Raw genomic sequence first — 15,171 nt, 5'->3', positions numbered from 1 at the left:
GTTGCCTTTCGTTGTCACGCCAGTAAATTTGATTCAAGGGGAAATTGCTTCAAGCTTTTTTGGCACTTATTGCGACTTTGTCTTTTGAAAGCAAATCTGTTGGTATTTCTTCTGGTTTCCCCAAGAGGATTAAAATGAAGCTGTTTTTAAAAACAGGAAGCCTTCTTTTTTTGCAGTGTAAGATCAGACATTGCATGGGCACTTGGGGCAGCATGATAGTTGATAGGAAGGAACCTCTCAGTGGATTGCCTCTTAATGCGGAAACAGGACCTCCCAATTGGAGCCTGGTTGCCATGGCCACCCACACAGGCTCTAATGATTGCATGTCCTTCTGCCCACCACAAGGCCCTAATCATAGCCTGGGACTCGCCTGTTGCCCTGGCCTGCCCCCTTAGCTCCGGCTGTGGAAGGTTGGCAAATCACAGCCTCCCACACTCCTTGGAATGTGGAGGCCCCGTTATTTTTGTGAGTAAAATACAGAATGCGCAGTGAGGCTGTGCTGTGAAGGGGGATCTCGGTCTCCTCTCACAAAATACACGCCATGGCCCATGAGGATGGCGTGTTGAGCCACCAGGTTCAGTCAGCCATGGATTTTGATGAGCATTTTCTTTTTCATTCACATTAAGGCCACTTCCCAAAACATGTGATTGATCCTCCCGTTTCATTGAGACTAACTGTTCATATAACTAGCAGATGAGGTGAAAACCCCAGACCTTTTCAGGAGTGAACTGGGTAAAAAAAAATGTGCCTTTTTGGCTAGACTGAGATCAGGGTATGAGAGACAGCAACAGCTAAATATCTGTGTTTATGTTGGAGTTACTTTGATCAGGGGCTGACCAAACTGACCAGACTGCTGTAGGGACCCTGCTCAGCAGTGTAAATCAGACCATGCCCCCATCTTTCCCTCAGCCACAAGGCTCCCCCAAATAAATATTTTCCATCCTAAAATAGCATATAATGTCAGTTGTATGAATGTTTACTTTGAAAAATGTCTTCTCGGTGCATGTTTTACCGCTAAATACAAGGCTGTGGTCGTCGACAGTGCTCATGGTGTTGTTGTAGTTTTGATTTATTTAGGGCTATCTTGCACAACATCCTTTACATATCTTTTATTTATAAAGCCTAGATATTTTAAACTGCAGTAAAATATTCTCATGTACACGAACATGGTTGTAACCAGGATCCAGTGGGCTGTAGAAAGTGTTGGTTTGAGGAAGCAATGTCCTTTCTGTTGTACAGTTCTGTGGGTTAGTGAAGTGAAGATCCTTTCTGAGCGTAGTCTCCCCTTAACCACTAGCTTCTGTACATAACCCTCAACTTGCCTGAACTTCAACACTTATCGATTTCCTAATTCTGATTTTATTAAAATGGATGAAAAGCAACCTCAGTATTTTCAAGGAAACCTGTTTGAAGTTATTTAAAATATATATATATTTAATTGGAACAAATCCCAAAATACATGACTGATACATATTCGCATTAGGGCTCCAATAATGAATGAATTTTGGGTGTGCAGATCAGGGTATTACTCTTTCCTTTGCTCCTGAACATAATGCTATTCTTCCCTCAACCTGAATTCTTACCGTTCTCCTATGCCTTAACCCTAAGCCTAATGATTGACCTGGGAGTCATCTGAAATATGGGATTTCAGCCTAGATATTAAATATTATCCATTCATATTGTTTATGGTATGCTCTTTATCTTTTCATCACGGATATGAAAGCAAGATCCATTCGATTGGTCTGTGTTTTGCGGTGCATAATTGTATTCCGAATAAAAAAGATGATTCCATGTCCCTCATATCTGTGACTCTTCCTTGAAGTGGCCAGTTGAGGCGAATGGGAGAAACAAACATTTCTTGCGTTCATGTCTTACATTTGCACTGTTTTACGCTTGTGCTACAGCACTAAGAAGAGATTGTTGTCACACGCTCGAGGGGATGATGCAATCGGAGAGACTTGACCCGGTTTCCATGTGAACGGCTAATTTGCCGGGACGCGCCGCGGCCTCTCCTAATCGGCGTTTGTCATGAGCGCCACGATGCGGAACCCTGGCGCCGGCCGCGTTGCGCCACCATTTCCCCCCCCCCCCGTGGGCGTTCTGGATCCCATGAGTCACCGCCCTGTTGCCAAGACGGCATCACCTGTAACGGTGCCAGGTGCCAGGAAACCCTTTTCCGTGCAGGCCCTGTGTGTCACGATGAGGATTATGTAAGGTTCTGCTGCAGACCGCACACCTGTCTGCCCTCTGGAAGTTCACTTGTTCATTGTGCGATCGTTACTCTGATCTCTACTGGACTGGAGGGGGGCAGCTCAAATGATCCGGGCTGTCTGTACGTGATTAGAATGTTCTTAACGGTTTTAACATTCTAAAGCTGATGGTAATGGAAAGCAATAAAGTTCTAGAACACCGACTTACAATGTAGCAAAAACATTCCAGAAAACCGACTCTTCAAAGGGTCTCTTCAGAAGCCATAATACACATGCAGATTAGCTTTAGCTAAGGGGTTACCGCAAGCGCTCGTATGCTCTTGCTGTTTCGTTTCATCCACCATTCGGAGCGCATGCCAGAACAGTGGGGGCAGTTGTTTATTTTTGAAAAACTAGTTCACAGATGCAGTGGAATCGGCCTTCCTGTAGGTGGCTCTGTGGACACGTTATCCGTACCAAACCCCCCTGAAGTTGCTTCGCCGTTCGCCCTGTAGATCTTCCCATATCTCACTTCTGTGAAGAATGTCATTGAAAACACTGCGGGACACAGGCTGCATTGTGCCTCCCCTGGAGAAGGTTCAGCTAAACTCTTGAACTGCCTGCTGGGCCCTGGAATGGCCCTGGAATGGCCCTGGAGTGGGGAATTTTAACTGTTGTTTTTGTCTCGCTGCTGTTTTTACTGCAGTTGTTGTTGTTCCTGTGAATTTTGGGTCTGCTCAGTTATGCAAACTGGATGGGTATGTGTACATACAGTGGTGCTGGTGGATCACTGGTAAAGATTTCATAGATTTCTTGTTGTTGAGGGAAGGTTGGTTATTCATGTTCTGTTACTGATGTCTATAGCCTGGATACCTGGTGAGTTCAGTGGAGGACTCTGGTCTTATGGCCCAGGTCATGTGTTGGGTTAGTTCCGGCGCGGTGTGGGTGAGGAACGGCGTTTTTTGGAGCTGCAGACGTGCCGTAGGTCCCAACGCCTCGCCTCACTCTGGGTCGCGTGCTGTTCAAACCTCCACAGGCACTGTTCAGCATGTGCGCTTTGACCCAGATTCTCTTTCCTGCGCTGGATATTACAGCACACAGCATTCTGCCAGGGAGAGAGGGCGGGAGTGAGTGAGCGAGGAAGGGAGGAAGGGAGTGAGGGAGAGGGAGGGAGAGAGGGAGCGAGGGAGCGAGAGTGAGAAAAGCAAATCTAGAGAGAGAAAACCGAGAGAGAGAGAACTGAAAAAAACAGGTTGTTTTTCTTTGCAGCGCTTCAGAGGAGAGTTTGCATTGCAGTGGGAGGGATGTAGGCTGGCAGTTGGAGCCGTGTCGTCTTTATAAGAAGCAGCCATGTCTGCTTACTGGATTATGGCCGTGGCGGAGGCAGAAATGCAGGGTTTTCAGTCTCTGGAGCTGCAGAGGCTGATGCATGTGTAACATTTGTTTCTCAAATCCAGCGTGAACCTCGTTCTGGGGCCAGAGCTAAACTGTGGAATGGGGAATTATGTAGCTGTAAATTATCACACTGCTGTTGAGCGGAGAGGCTAGGCTAATTCTATGATGAAAATGGTCAGACTCCCCTTTTTGCCCTCTGACCACTTAGGGGTCCGACGCCCCGTGTCCTGGTGACCCATGGCCAGGAGCGTAGTCTGTCCCTTGACGTTACTTTGGGGTGATAAGGGGAGCGTTTGTTCCCCCCCTCCGAACAGCTGCAACAGCTGCAGGAAACGTGCCCCGGCTGAGGGAGAGAGAATGAGACTTTTTAACTTTGTTATAAAATCTTTTATTGCACAATATGGACAAATAAAATAAGACCGACATAAGTAGGCCCCAGAATTATTGGCACCCTTGATAAATATGCACACAAAATACTGTAAACTGACATATACTGTTATTTTCAGAAATAATGTGATTATGGAATGAAAAACATTGACACGTGAAATTAAATGTATTGAAATAAAAGTACATTGTTTTTCTATGCTTTTGAACGTATCCTATAGATTACAATCTGTGTTGCTTATTATATGCAGCCTTTTTTCTTCATTTTTAATCAACGGTGCCAATAATTCTGGAGCCCACTGTATTTTACAGTTTTACATTTTACACCCAGTCATGGAATAAAATGGAGTAACACTGAAGAAGAGGGACCGAGAGCGGGAGAGAGAGAGCGGGCTGGACGATGACATCACCGCAGAGCGGGTCACGTTGTTTTGCTGCGAGCTGCTTTATTTTTAGCCCCGTCTCTTTGCCTGTTTTCTGCCGTTCTGTCCATTTGGAGCGTATGGAGGGGAAACCAGATACGGCTTCTCTTTCTGAACATCTAAACCAGCTGCTTACTCTCTCCACTTTTCCACTTAAGCTATTGCACGAGAATATACAACATTCTGGATGTTCATGATTACTGTGACATCCAGAATTTTGGAATTCATGATTACCCAGAATGCCTCATTGGTGGGGGAGGGCTGATGTATTTGGCTATGAGAAAGCCATTGAAGAAAAGCCTGTTGGTTATTTCTGGGGCACCTAATGGAAAATGCTCTGACTTCATTTAGTTTGCATTTGCTTGATTGCACTGTACTGAATATCATTCCGTTTGTCAGTTTTTTTGACAAGGGACAACTGGTCTCTGATCCTTTATGTCACCAAACCACCTTTTAAGCTCTCTGCCTCCGGCTAAGGCACCCTTTCCTTTCCTTTTTTTGCCTCACTTCAAGGTTTGGGTGTTTTTCTTTTTGTGCCATCTGGCTCTACTGGTAAACACCCTAGCAAACATGCGTGGGTGTATGGAGGCAGCACCGTGTCTGTTTGCGGGGGAAACCTCGCCTGGTCATTTTAACCTGGGCTGAAGCCAGCCTCCAGGGTGACATAATGAGCTGCAGCTTTTGGTGATGCAACGCAGAACCAGTTGTGTTGTTGTGGGTCGGTGCACTTTGCCTCTGGTTTGTAGTAACTTTGTTTTATCTTCCCTGTGGGAAACGAGGGGGTTTATATGTGTTATGTATGTTGTGGGGAGTCTCGTATGCAGGGTGCCAGTTATCGATAGGATACCTCAGTCGACTTCTCTGAATTCAAACATCTTTCTTGTTTAGAATGTGGAAGAGAACAGAGGGGAGACATAGATCACATGACGCTAAGCGTAATGCTGTTAAAACCTGACCTCTTGGGGGTACTGATTTGTGGAAACACACTATCCTAATAATGCTGCCTCTCCCTCTCCCTCTCTTTCACTTCTTCTTTTTCTTATTCCGGCTTCCTCCTCTGCTTTTGCGTATGTACTAAAATAATTTTTTTACCGCTATGCATGTTTTGGGATGCTCCATTTATCTTTTCCAGAACCTGAAATGCTGTCGCCAACATAGCATGGCGAACAAAAGGATGCAGTATTAAGTCTCTTATGACTAAATGGATTACAGATTGTGTATTAACTGCTTTTCCTTTGACAATACAATCGCTGGTTAACCAAACAGAGCGAGAGGCAATCCACGGGCCATTAACCCCAAAGTAAACAGCCCATTAGAAACGGAAGCTTAAAATTCTGAATATTTAAGTGTGCTTTCTCTTTTCTTTTTTGAACAGTGAATAATGTTTGTTTTGAAGCTCGTAAGGCTGGGTTATCAGTCACTTCGCCTCTGGGCTCTATTTCACTTGAGCTCGTCAGGCTTTGGGAAGACAGAGTTTTTGTACTCCGTTACTGTTACGATGGCTGTCTGGAACCACTTCAGTCCTCACGGAGATGATTCTTAATTTTATCATTCTTTCTCTCGTTAGGATGAAGAGGAGGAAATCAAACTGGAGATTAATATGCTGAAGAAGTACTCGCACCACAGAAACATCGCCACATACTACGGTGCTTTCATCAAGAAGAGCCCCCCTGGCCACGATGACCAGCTGTGGGTGAGTGTGTGACCCCTCTGACCCCCCCCTCAAACAAATCCAGGTTCCTGCCCCCCCCTCACACTCCCCTCACGGTGCTCCCCAAATCCTCCGCTCTTCCATCACTCTCCACAGTTGCTTGTTTTCAGGGCTTGTATTACATTTAGAGGTGTTTTGCAGCCCTGTGAGGTTTCCTCCCCACTGGGAGATTGAGATGCCGTTCTGGAAAAGGATCTCTAAGAACACTCCTCCGAGCTCCCTTCCCCCAACTCCCCTGCCCTCCACCACTCATGCATACACACACGCACACACTCGCACGCGCACACACACACACACATTGTTGTTGTCCACTGTTATCGCTCAAGCCAGACCCCAGCATTTATAGCGTTTTTTTTTTTTTTTCTGTGACTGACGCACGTGGATGTCCGTAACTCTCTCTCAATCTGTAGCTGGTGATGGAGTTCTGTGGAGCCGGCTCCATCACGGACCTGGTGAAAAACACCAAGGGAAACGCGCTGAAAGAGGACTGGATCGCCTACATCTCCAGAGAGATCCTCCGGGTGAGTCTTCTCAGGCCTCCCTAACTGCAGTATCCCCGGACACCCACCCACCATTCCTCACCTCTCACCTCTATATCTGATTCTCTTTTCCTTTTCTCTTCAGCCGCTTTCTTCCCTCTACACTTCTTTACCGTTTCTCTCTGTAGAGCTCAGAGCGTTTGATTGATTGGTGAAGCTGTAGAAAGGGCGTAAACCCCTCTGAGACCAGTCGTGTTAAAGGAGGCCATTACTCCCCCAGGCCTGGTGATGATTCCCAGTGTGCGCTCCCTCAGTGTAAACCTGGCTCTGGATCCAGGCACTTCTGCCCACTCAGTTGTCTCGGCGCACTCTTGACGCACTCCCACAGCCTCTACGACACTGGGGTGGCAGCCTGTGTTTAAACAGTACGCTCTTTGTCACAGTTTAGCAAAGTGGAAAATCCAGGTTAAGTATGTAAAAGTCCTCCCCAGTATTTTGTTCCAATCATCTGGGTTTGCGAAATGGCAGCTTTCTTCAGCCTGGAGGTAGAACTAATCGGTGGAATCGGCTGTTTTGTTTCATTGGTGGGATAAATGGGTGGCCAGTCTTTTACTTTCCTGACCCCAGGACTTTTCAGCTCTGCTGAATTCTGGGGATTTGTAGTCTTACGACAGTGTGCTCTTCCTCATAGGGATTGTCCCACCTGCATGCCCATCATGTCATCCACCGTGACATCAAGGGGCAGAACGTCCTGCTGACGGAGAATGCTGAGGTCAAGCTGGGTGAGTGACACAATCCCACCGTCGTCCCTGGGGGGGCGGGGGCGGGGAGGGGGGGGCGGCACGGCGGCGCAAGGGCCCCATCTGGAACCAGCAGCCTGCCCACATGGACAAAATATATTGCCATATATTTTAAATATATTGCCATGCACACACACATTGGTGCTGGCTCAGGGGAGCTTTCCCCTTATCACTGTGGGGGGGAAGCGCTTTGAGTTTTGCGAAATGTACTATATAAATGTAAGGAGTTATTATATACACACTGTTCCCAACATGCTTATGACAAATGGTTTTATGACCCTAGCATAAAACGGAGGATGAAAAAACAGGGTGCTTGGTGCTTTTATACGTATCAGACATTTTGTTAGAATTTATAGTTGCAGCAAAAACCACCCAGAGACCCAGTTTCCTTTCACACATTCTTTAAACAAGAGCTGAGATTAGCAAATATGGGGATGAAAGCGTAGCATAAGAGCTTTACTCGAGCTGGCCCAATACCCGGGCTCCCAGGGTGGGATGGAACCGGTTTAAACCGGCCTGCTCCGGTTCTCCTCTGCAGTTGACTTTGGTGTGAGTGCGCAGCTGGACCGGACGGTCGGTCGGAGGAACACCTTCATCGGGACGCCGTACTGGATGGCCCCTGAGGTCATCGCCTGTGACGAGAACCCAGACGCGACCTACGACTACCGAGTAAGACCGTCCACCCGCCAGAGAACACGCTTCTGACTGAACGCTGGGCCCCTGCACACGCTGCCATTGTTCAGTGATCATGCATGAAAACAATACAATGAGAGTAATGGTAGACCTCAACCCCCCTCCCTTTCATATGTTCTGCTGCTATTAGACCTATAGTATAACTTACAACAAGGATCATCAAATCTAGTCCTGGAATCCAAATCAGGCCCTGATTTTGGGTAATTAACTGAACAACTGATTACTGATTAGCAAGACTCTCTTCATACTTGACTGCCAGGTAAAGGGAAGTTGGAAAATCAGTGGTTCTCGGACCTTGAGGTACAGGGCATTTCAGCATCGGGAACTGATTTCTGCAGCTCTGTAGAATTATTATGCCTACATGTTTTTAGAAATTCATGGTTTACAAAGTCCATGTTATTGAATCTGAAGACTATGATTCAGTATAATTCGAGAATAGCCTAGGTGGTACAATACACTCCTGCAGTTTCTTATGAGCCTGTCTGTGGCCGGCAGCTTGTGATGGTAAAATGATTTGTACATACAAATACTACAGGATGTTTAAAAGTTGAACCTCTTACTGTCGTCCCCCTCTGTTAGCTGGTACTGCAGGGTGGTATATATTCTTGCGTTTCTGAATGAAGTTTATATTCTTTGTGTAACCCCCCCCCCTCTTTTATCTGGTACTGCAGGGAGGTGTATATTCTTGCGTTTCTGTATGAAACTTATGTTCTTACCGTGGTTTTCCTCCATTAGCTTGTACAGTACGGTGGTATATATTTTTGCGGTGCTGTGTGAAGTTGATATTTTTACTGTGGTCCCCCTCTGTTATCTGGAACTGCAGAGTGGTGTATATTCTTGCGTTTCTGTATGAAACTCATGTTCTTACTGTGGTTTTCCTCCATTAGCTGGTATAGTACTATGGTATATATTATTGCGGTGCTGTGTGAAGTTTATGCTCTAACTGTGGCTTTTCCCTCACAGAGTGATTTATGGTCTTGTGGGATAACCGCCATCGAGATGGCAGAGGGAGCGCCTCGTAAGTTGTTTTTTTCTGCCCTCTCTCCCTTCTTTTCAAAAACTACTTCTTCATTGTTCGAGCTTTCATCCTTTTTTTCCCCCCCCTGTTTTAATTAGATTTATTCTGGTTACAGAGCCTCATTGGAGTGTATAGTGTTATTTCTTCTTTATTCTCTCACTTCCCTTTTTCTTCTGCTTTTCCTTCTCCTCCTGTAATAATTAATGTTTGCAGTAAACATGGTTCCATTCCCTGTTAGCTAGTACACGCTGTTATTGTTTTGTTAAAGGCTGTTGGATTGGAATGCTTGCGGTGTTTGCAGAGTGAGGGGACTGCAGTAAAGTCTACAGTCTGTGGCGATATTTATTCTTTACCGCTGTTGATGTGCGTGTTTGCTTCGTTTCTCCAGCTCTCTGCGACATGCATCCCATGCGAGCCCTCTTCCTCATCCCCAGAAACCCTCCGCCGAGACTCAAGTCCAAGAAATGGTGTGTAAAAATAATAAATAAATTAAAGCCGTTGAACTTATCCTTTCGCAGATTGTAGCAGCGCGCCGTTTTACTTCTGCCCCCCTTCCGCTTGTGTTGTACCGAGCGTGCTGTTGTTGGGCTTTAGGGGAACGCGATGCTGCTAGCGTGTGGCAGCGCTAGCTGTGCGCTGAATCAGGGCAGTGTGGAGGCAGATGTGCCTAATGAGGCCCTCTAATTGAACGCTGAACTGTGAGGACTGCCTGACTCCGGCCGACCGACGGGGAGGCAGAGGTCTCGCTGCGATTGGCCTGCCATCTCTGGCAGCAGTGATTGGTGTAGCCGATGATGTATGAAGCGTCGTGTGGCTTATACGAGGCTTCCCCCTCGGTAATTGGCCCCCGTTATAAATAGCACTTTTAGAAAGACCAGGCAATTACTGCCGTCTGATGTGTCCCAAAGATGCTGCTCGGCCATGAAAAATTCGAAACGATTAAATATCAGTGGCTGTAACTTCAGCCAGCAACCCGTTTTTGCACATGCGGCGTTACAGTGAAATGTTAAGAGAACCTTACCGTTTCTGAGTCAAATGTGAATTTTGAGACTGCGTTCCAGGAAGATTGTCTGGGAAGTTGGATCAAGACCTAGTAACCTCACTTTCGATGCCGGCAACAACAAGGCCGTAACTTTCTTGGACCGAGCACACAAACCTCAACTTGTTTTGTTAAGACATCCTCCCAGCAACATTCTTTTCTCCGTACCGCATACAAATAAGAAACTTTCTGCTTATACAGCAAATTAATATCAGCCCATACAGATTAATAGCAGCTACACAGGAGACATTGTCAGTCTTATTGTTATGCAAAGCTTAAGTTCCTTTTCGGTGCATATGTATATAAAAATGGTAGGATGTTAGTGGTTACGATTGATTCACTTCTCCTTCAGTAGCAAGCTACTTATCACTAGCTGGCTTCTCTGGCTAGAAGGCAAAGGTTAACAAAATCACACCTCGTCGGCTGTGTATGTCCTGGTCATGCTCTTGACCCATATCCTTCCCATTATTTGGACTCGTTTCGAGCATTTCACTGTCACTTGTTCAGACGACAGTAAATTGCCACCTTCGAGTGTGAATGCCATCAACCTGCTAAAATGGAGGGTTGCTGGTAGTGTGAACAAGAGAAGCCTCTACAGTTGCTAAGAAGCTCATTACATCATTGTTCCATGCTCTGTGTGTGAAAGTAGCTCTTCGTTTCTGGGACATTAACAATCCTTCTCTTGGCGTGTTTCACTGATGGATTTCTCGTTCTTCTCAATAAGTCTATTTGACATTTCGGCTAATTTTGTATACAGGTCAACTGCTACAAACCATGGGAATGTTTTTAGTGCTGTTGTGATGAGAGCACTGTAAAGTTCATCATTTTCTAGGCTGGTAAACAACAAGACACTCATATGCCAATTCATTTTCCATCATGAATTGCTTGATGATTTCTGAACACGGCATGCTGCCTTGTGGGGAGTAAGCATTGTTAAAAACATTTTTTGGCTGCGATGTTTTACATGATGAACAAAGCCTACGTCTGTTTAGCTTGCCTAGCCTTGGGGGGGGGGGGGGTTGTGTACTTACCATATTACGGATTGGTCGGCATGTGGTGGGCCCAGTCAAATACTTTCTAGAAACGCCCCCAGTTTGCCTCGGGTACAACTGTCTTTCAGTTGAGGCAGGGAGGTGGGGGGGAAAAAAAACACCGCTTTAACGTCTCTGTTATTGTTTCTTCAGGCCATTTTTCAGCCGTTTTAGCTGTGCCAGCTTCACAATGGATTGCATGTTGTTGTGTGTTTGACTTGATAAGTACTGAAAGCTGCTTGGTCCCTCCGGGTCCTTAATGACTGTGTGGCTCTCTGTGAACGTGCCAGTGCAGGGGCAGGGTGCTGGTGCATTTCAGAGATGTTGAGTTGCTTCGGCAATTGTAGCTTTCTGCGTGAGGTGTTCTGTGCACTTGTGTACAGAGAGGGGAAGGGATGGAGATGCACTATTGCTATAATGTGCTGGAACATCAAAATTAGCATCAGTCATGTATTATTCCAGCCATTTTCTTCATCACCAGTACCCTATAGTCGTTTTTCTAGAATTTCTGGATTTTTCATGAATAAAAATGATGAAATTACAGGATCTAACAATGTGATTTGTGATGCTGTACCCACCTCTAAAACTTCTAACAAGTAAATGATTGGCCCAAAACACTCCTGGATATGGAGTAAAGGTTTGTGAAGTTTCATGATCGTAGGATGACTTTGCACTGAGAAAAGTCATGTAATATCATCCATCATCAGGTTTTGAGAAAATAGACTAGAAAGGGCAAATAATTATACTAATTTCACCATACACACGGCGTAATCATTCAAAAGTGGGTATTATCCTGAAAGTTGTATAGTTGAGGGAAGATTTTCAGCAGTAAACAGAAAAAGGTCAATTTGACTGAATTTTGTATTTTTTCAGTGGAACAGAACCTTAAGTGACGGTGGGAGTTGACCGTGCTGAAACAGTTGGAAAATGGCGTTTTTACTGGAACTGTGTGATGATGCTGTTCAGCTCCGAACTGTCTGAACGCCTCTCTCCCACGTTTATTCCTTTCTTTCTGCTGCTCTGCCTCAGGTCCAAAAAGTTCTTCAGTTTCATCGAGAGCTGCCTGGTGAAGAACTACACCCAGCGCCCCCCAACCGAGCAGCTGCTCAAACACCCCTTCATCCGCGACCAGCCCAATGAACGACAGGTCCGGATTCAGCTCAGGGACCACATCGACCGCACCCGCAAGAAGAGGGGGGAGAAGGGTGAGTGCTGTGCCTTACCTTCTGTTCTATGGCTCACTGACGCACAGAATCTGCGATACAGCCATACTCATAACACCTTGTCAGTCTACTGTAGGGGTCATCTAATCACAGTCTGCAGGGGCTGAGAACGGCTGCTTTTCCGTCCTCCCTTTACCCGAGAATCAGGTGTGAAGACTATGTCCCATCAATAGCATTAATTGTTCAGTTAACTACCCAGGATTTGGATTTGGATTCGAGGCCCAGATTTGATGATCCCTGGTCCACTCGTTCAGTGGGCTTAGGGTGTGGTTTTGGATTATTCCCCAGCTAAGTGGAACGCTAAACCAACACCTTATTTGCACAAATTTGCACAACAGGGCAACATGGCTCAGGCAGTAAGAGCCAGTCATCTGGCAGTCGGAGGGTTGCCGGTTCGATCCCCTGCCCCGGGCTGTGTCGAAGTGTCCCTGACACCTAACCCCCTGGCTGGTCGGCGAGTGAGAAGCATCAATTGTACAGCACTTTGGATAAAGGCGCTATATAAATGCCAACCACAAAAAGTAAAAAAATCTCACTTCAAAGATGGCCGTGGCCCTGCAATGGCCTGGCATCTTTCACGAGAAATCAAACACAGAAATACTCTGGTCCTGCCAGATGGGCCTGGCTACAAGTTGAATCTATGCCCATTTAACAGGTTTCTTTTTAATCTTAGAAATGGCTGTGAGATGGAATAGCGCTTTCAGTTGAAATTCTAGGCTGCAACTAGGACATAGGAAATTGAGGAATTATATTTTCAAAATTGTCAAATTTTACCTATTGGCATATCAACTTACTTTGTTACCCCCTGTTGGTTGAAAAATAATATCCAATACTAACTGCTTCAGACTGCTACACTTCTGGGGTATTTCATGATGAAATTGCTGTTTTTAGTAAATCATGTCCAGGAAATTCAATGAAGAGTCACACAACCCATAGATAGGTGCACCTAATGAATAAGAATGATAAGTGCTTGATAAAACCAAATTATCTTCCTTTAAAGCTTCCATTAAATTTCAAATGCCTGGAGACTAAAATAAACTGTTTCATGTTTAATCTCTGTGGTCATTTCGAGCACTTGGAACTGTGCTTCCCTCTAGGGTCTTTCAGCACACCTGGTTATGGTTCTGCACTCTGTCGTACGTCGCTCTGGATAAGAGGGCCTGTAATGTAATGTAAAAGCAGGGGTGCTTGAAAACAATAGCCCAGGGACCAAAAACATCCCTCTGCTTTTAGTTTTTCTGTAAGTCACAGTAAGGAAACAAGCTCTCAGGATGATGATGGGTATTTAGGTATTCATTCTTTTTTCTTTAATTATTTGAAAAACCAAATACAGGTCTTAAAGGCTCATCGCATATAGTGACCTGAGAGGCTTTTCAGAAATAAATGAATTTTATTGTTGCGGAGTGAGATTTCAGTTTGCCCTCTTATTTGCTTTCTGTAGCTGAGCCCCAGCTCTGCAGTGCTGTTGAAGTAAACTGTTGCTGGAGGAGGTGTCGGAAATTGTGTTTTAAGAACTCACGGCACGCCGTCTGAAGCATTGTAATCGGCTCTTAAGGATTAACCGGATCATCTTTTAATTTTAAATGGAGAAAAAAATATGTCTTTAGCTCTAGTCTGCATTCATAAGTTGTAAGGAAATATCACATTATAGGAGGATTCTGGAAGCTTTGAGAGACCACCATATTTTCTATTGTATTTTGTAAAAATATATTGAACTGAATTAAAATGATTTTTCCCCTTGAAGAGCTCCTACCAGGCTTTTATCCAAAGTTACTTGCAGTTGATTAGACTAAGCAGGAGACAATCCTCCCCTGGTGCAATGCAGGGTTAATGACCTTGCTCAGGGGCCCACTAGCTGCATGGAGCTGATCGTTGCCACGTTGCTTGAACCACCGACCTTTCCAGTTCCAGTGCACCTTAGCATTGCACAGTCATTGCGGTGTAGCAGGAGTGCTAACACGGATGTTTTCTGCAGATGAGACGGAGTACGAGTACAGCGGGAGTGAGGAAGAGGAGGAGGAGCCTCCGGAGCAGGAGGGAGAGCCCAGGTACTGCACCTCCGCGCTGCCGCTGACACGCCCGTGTCCTCAGCTCTTACCCCTGAGCTGGCGTAAACAGCATGACACGCCATCGCCGAGATCCCCAGACACGCCGGGGGCAACCTTTCACAGGACCTGCGCTTTCCCACTTACATTCGCCTATTTTTAAACCTACTCACGCTGTTATGTTCAATAGCACTGTCCCACACGGGTAGGATTTAAACAGAGCGCGGTGCTGCTCTCCTCAGCCCTGGTTTCTGAACCCTACTTCACACACGCGCACTAGCCCCGCCCCGCCCCGGTGTGAGGCGACCGTGTCGTCTGACGTGCCCCCCCCCCCGGCTCCCCGCAGCTCCATCGTGAACGTGCCGGGCGAGTCCACCCTGCGGCGGGACTTCATCCGGCTGCAGCAGGAGAACAAGGAGCGCTCGGAGGCCCTGCGGCGGCAGCAGCTCCTGCAGGAGCAGCAGCTGAGGGAGCAGGAGGAGTACAAGCGCCAGCTGCTCGCCGAGCGGCAGAAACGCATCGAGCAGCAGAAGGAGCAGCGGCGGAGGCTGGAGGAGGTGAGCGCCGTTACCGTGGGAAACCGCGTGGGCCCCGAATAAGAGTGGGGAAAAAAACGTGATACAGTATGTGAGAACCGGAAAACCCAGGTGAATCTTCACAAAATGAGTGTTAAGAAAGTTTAACCAGACTCTGCTGCGAGAGTCCGTTATATGCAAAGTAATAATAATCTGATTTGTTTAAA

The 15,171-nt window shown here is 46.2% G+C and overlaps 1 protein-coding gene across 6 annotated transcripts in view; it reads left to right on the top strand.

The window, feature by feature from the left end:
• Positions 1-15,171, top strand: part of LOC133116528 (mitogen-activated protein kinase kinase kinase kinase 4) — a 79,768-nt gene that overhangs the window by 35,196 nt on the left and 29,401 nt on the right. For all 6 annotated transcript variants that reach the window (XM_061226174.1, XM_061226173.1, XM_061226172.1 and 3 more), the window contains exons 4-12: positions 5,958-6,083; positions 6,512-6,622; positions 7,272-7,362; positions 7,919-8,049; positions 9,037-9,091; positions 9,480-9,558; positions 12,191-12,366; positions 14,360-14,432; positions 14,776-14,986. In XM_061226174.1, the coding sequence (XP_061082158.1) occupies positions 5,958-6,083; positions 6,512-6,622; positions 7,272-7,362; positions 7,919-8,049; positions 9,037-9,091; positions 9,480-9,558; positions 12,191-12,366; positions 14,360-14,432; positions 14,776-14,986 (1,053 nt within the window). The remainder of the gene's footprint in view (positions 1-5,957; positions 6,084-6,511; positions 6,623-7,271; positions 7,363-7,918; positions 8,050-9,036; positions 9,092-9,479; positions 9,559-12,190; positions 12,367-14,359; positions 14,433-14,775; positions 14,987-15,171) is intronic.

This window comes from Conger conger, chromosome 17 (genome assembly GCF_963514075.1).
Source record: "Conger conger chromosome 17, fConCon1.1, whole genome shotgun sequence".
Lineage (NCBI taxonomy): Eukaryota > Metazoa > Chordata > Actinopteri > Anguilliformes > Congridae > Conger > Conger conger.
Note: the sequence above shows the minus strand (reverse complement) of the source record. Positions and strands in the feature narration are given on the sequence as shown.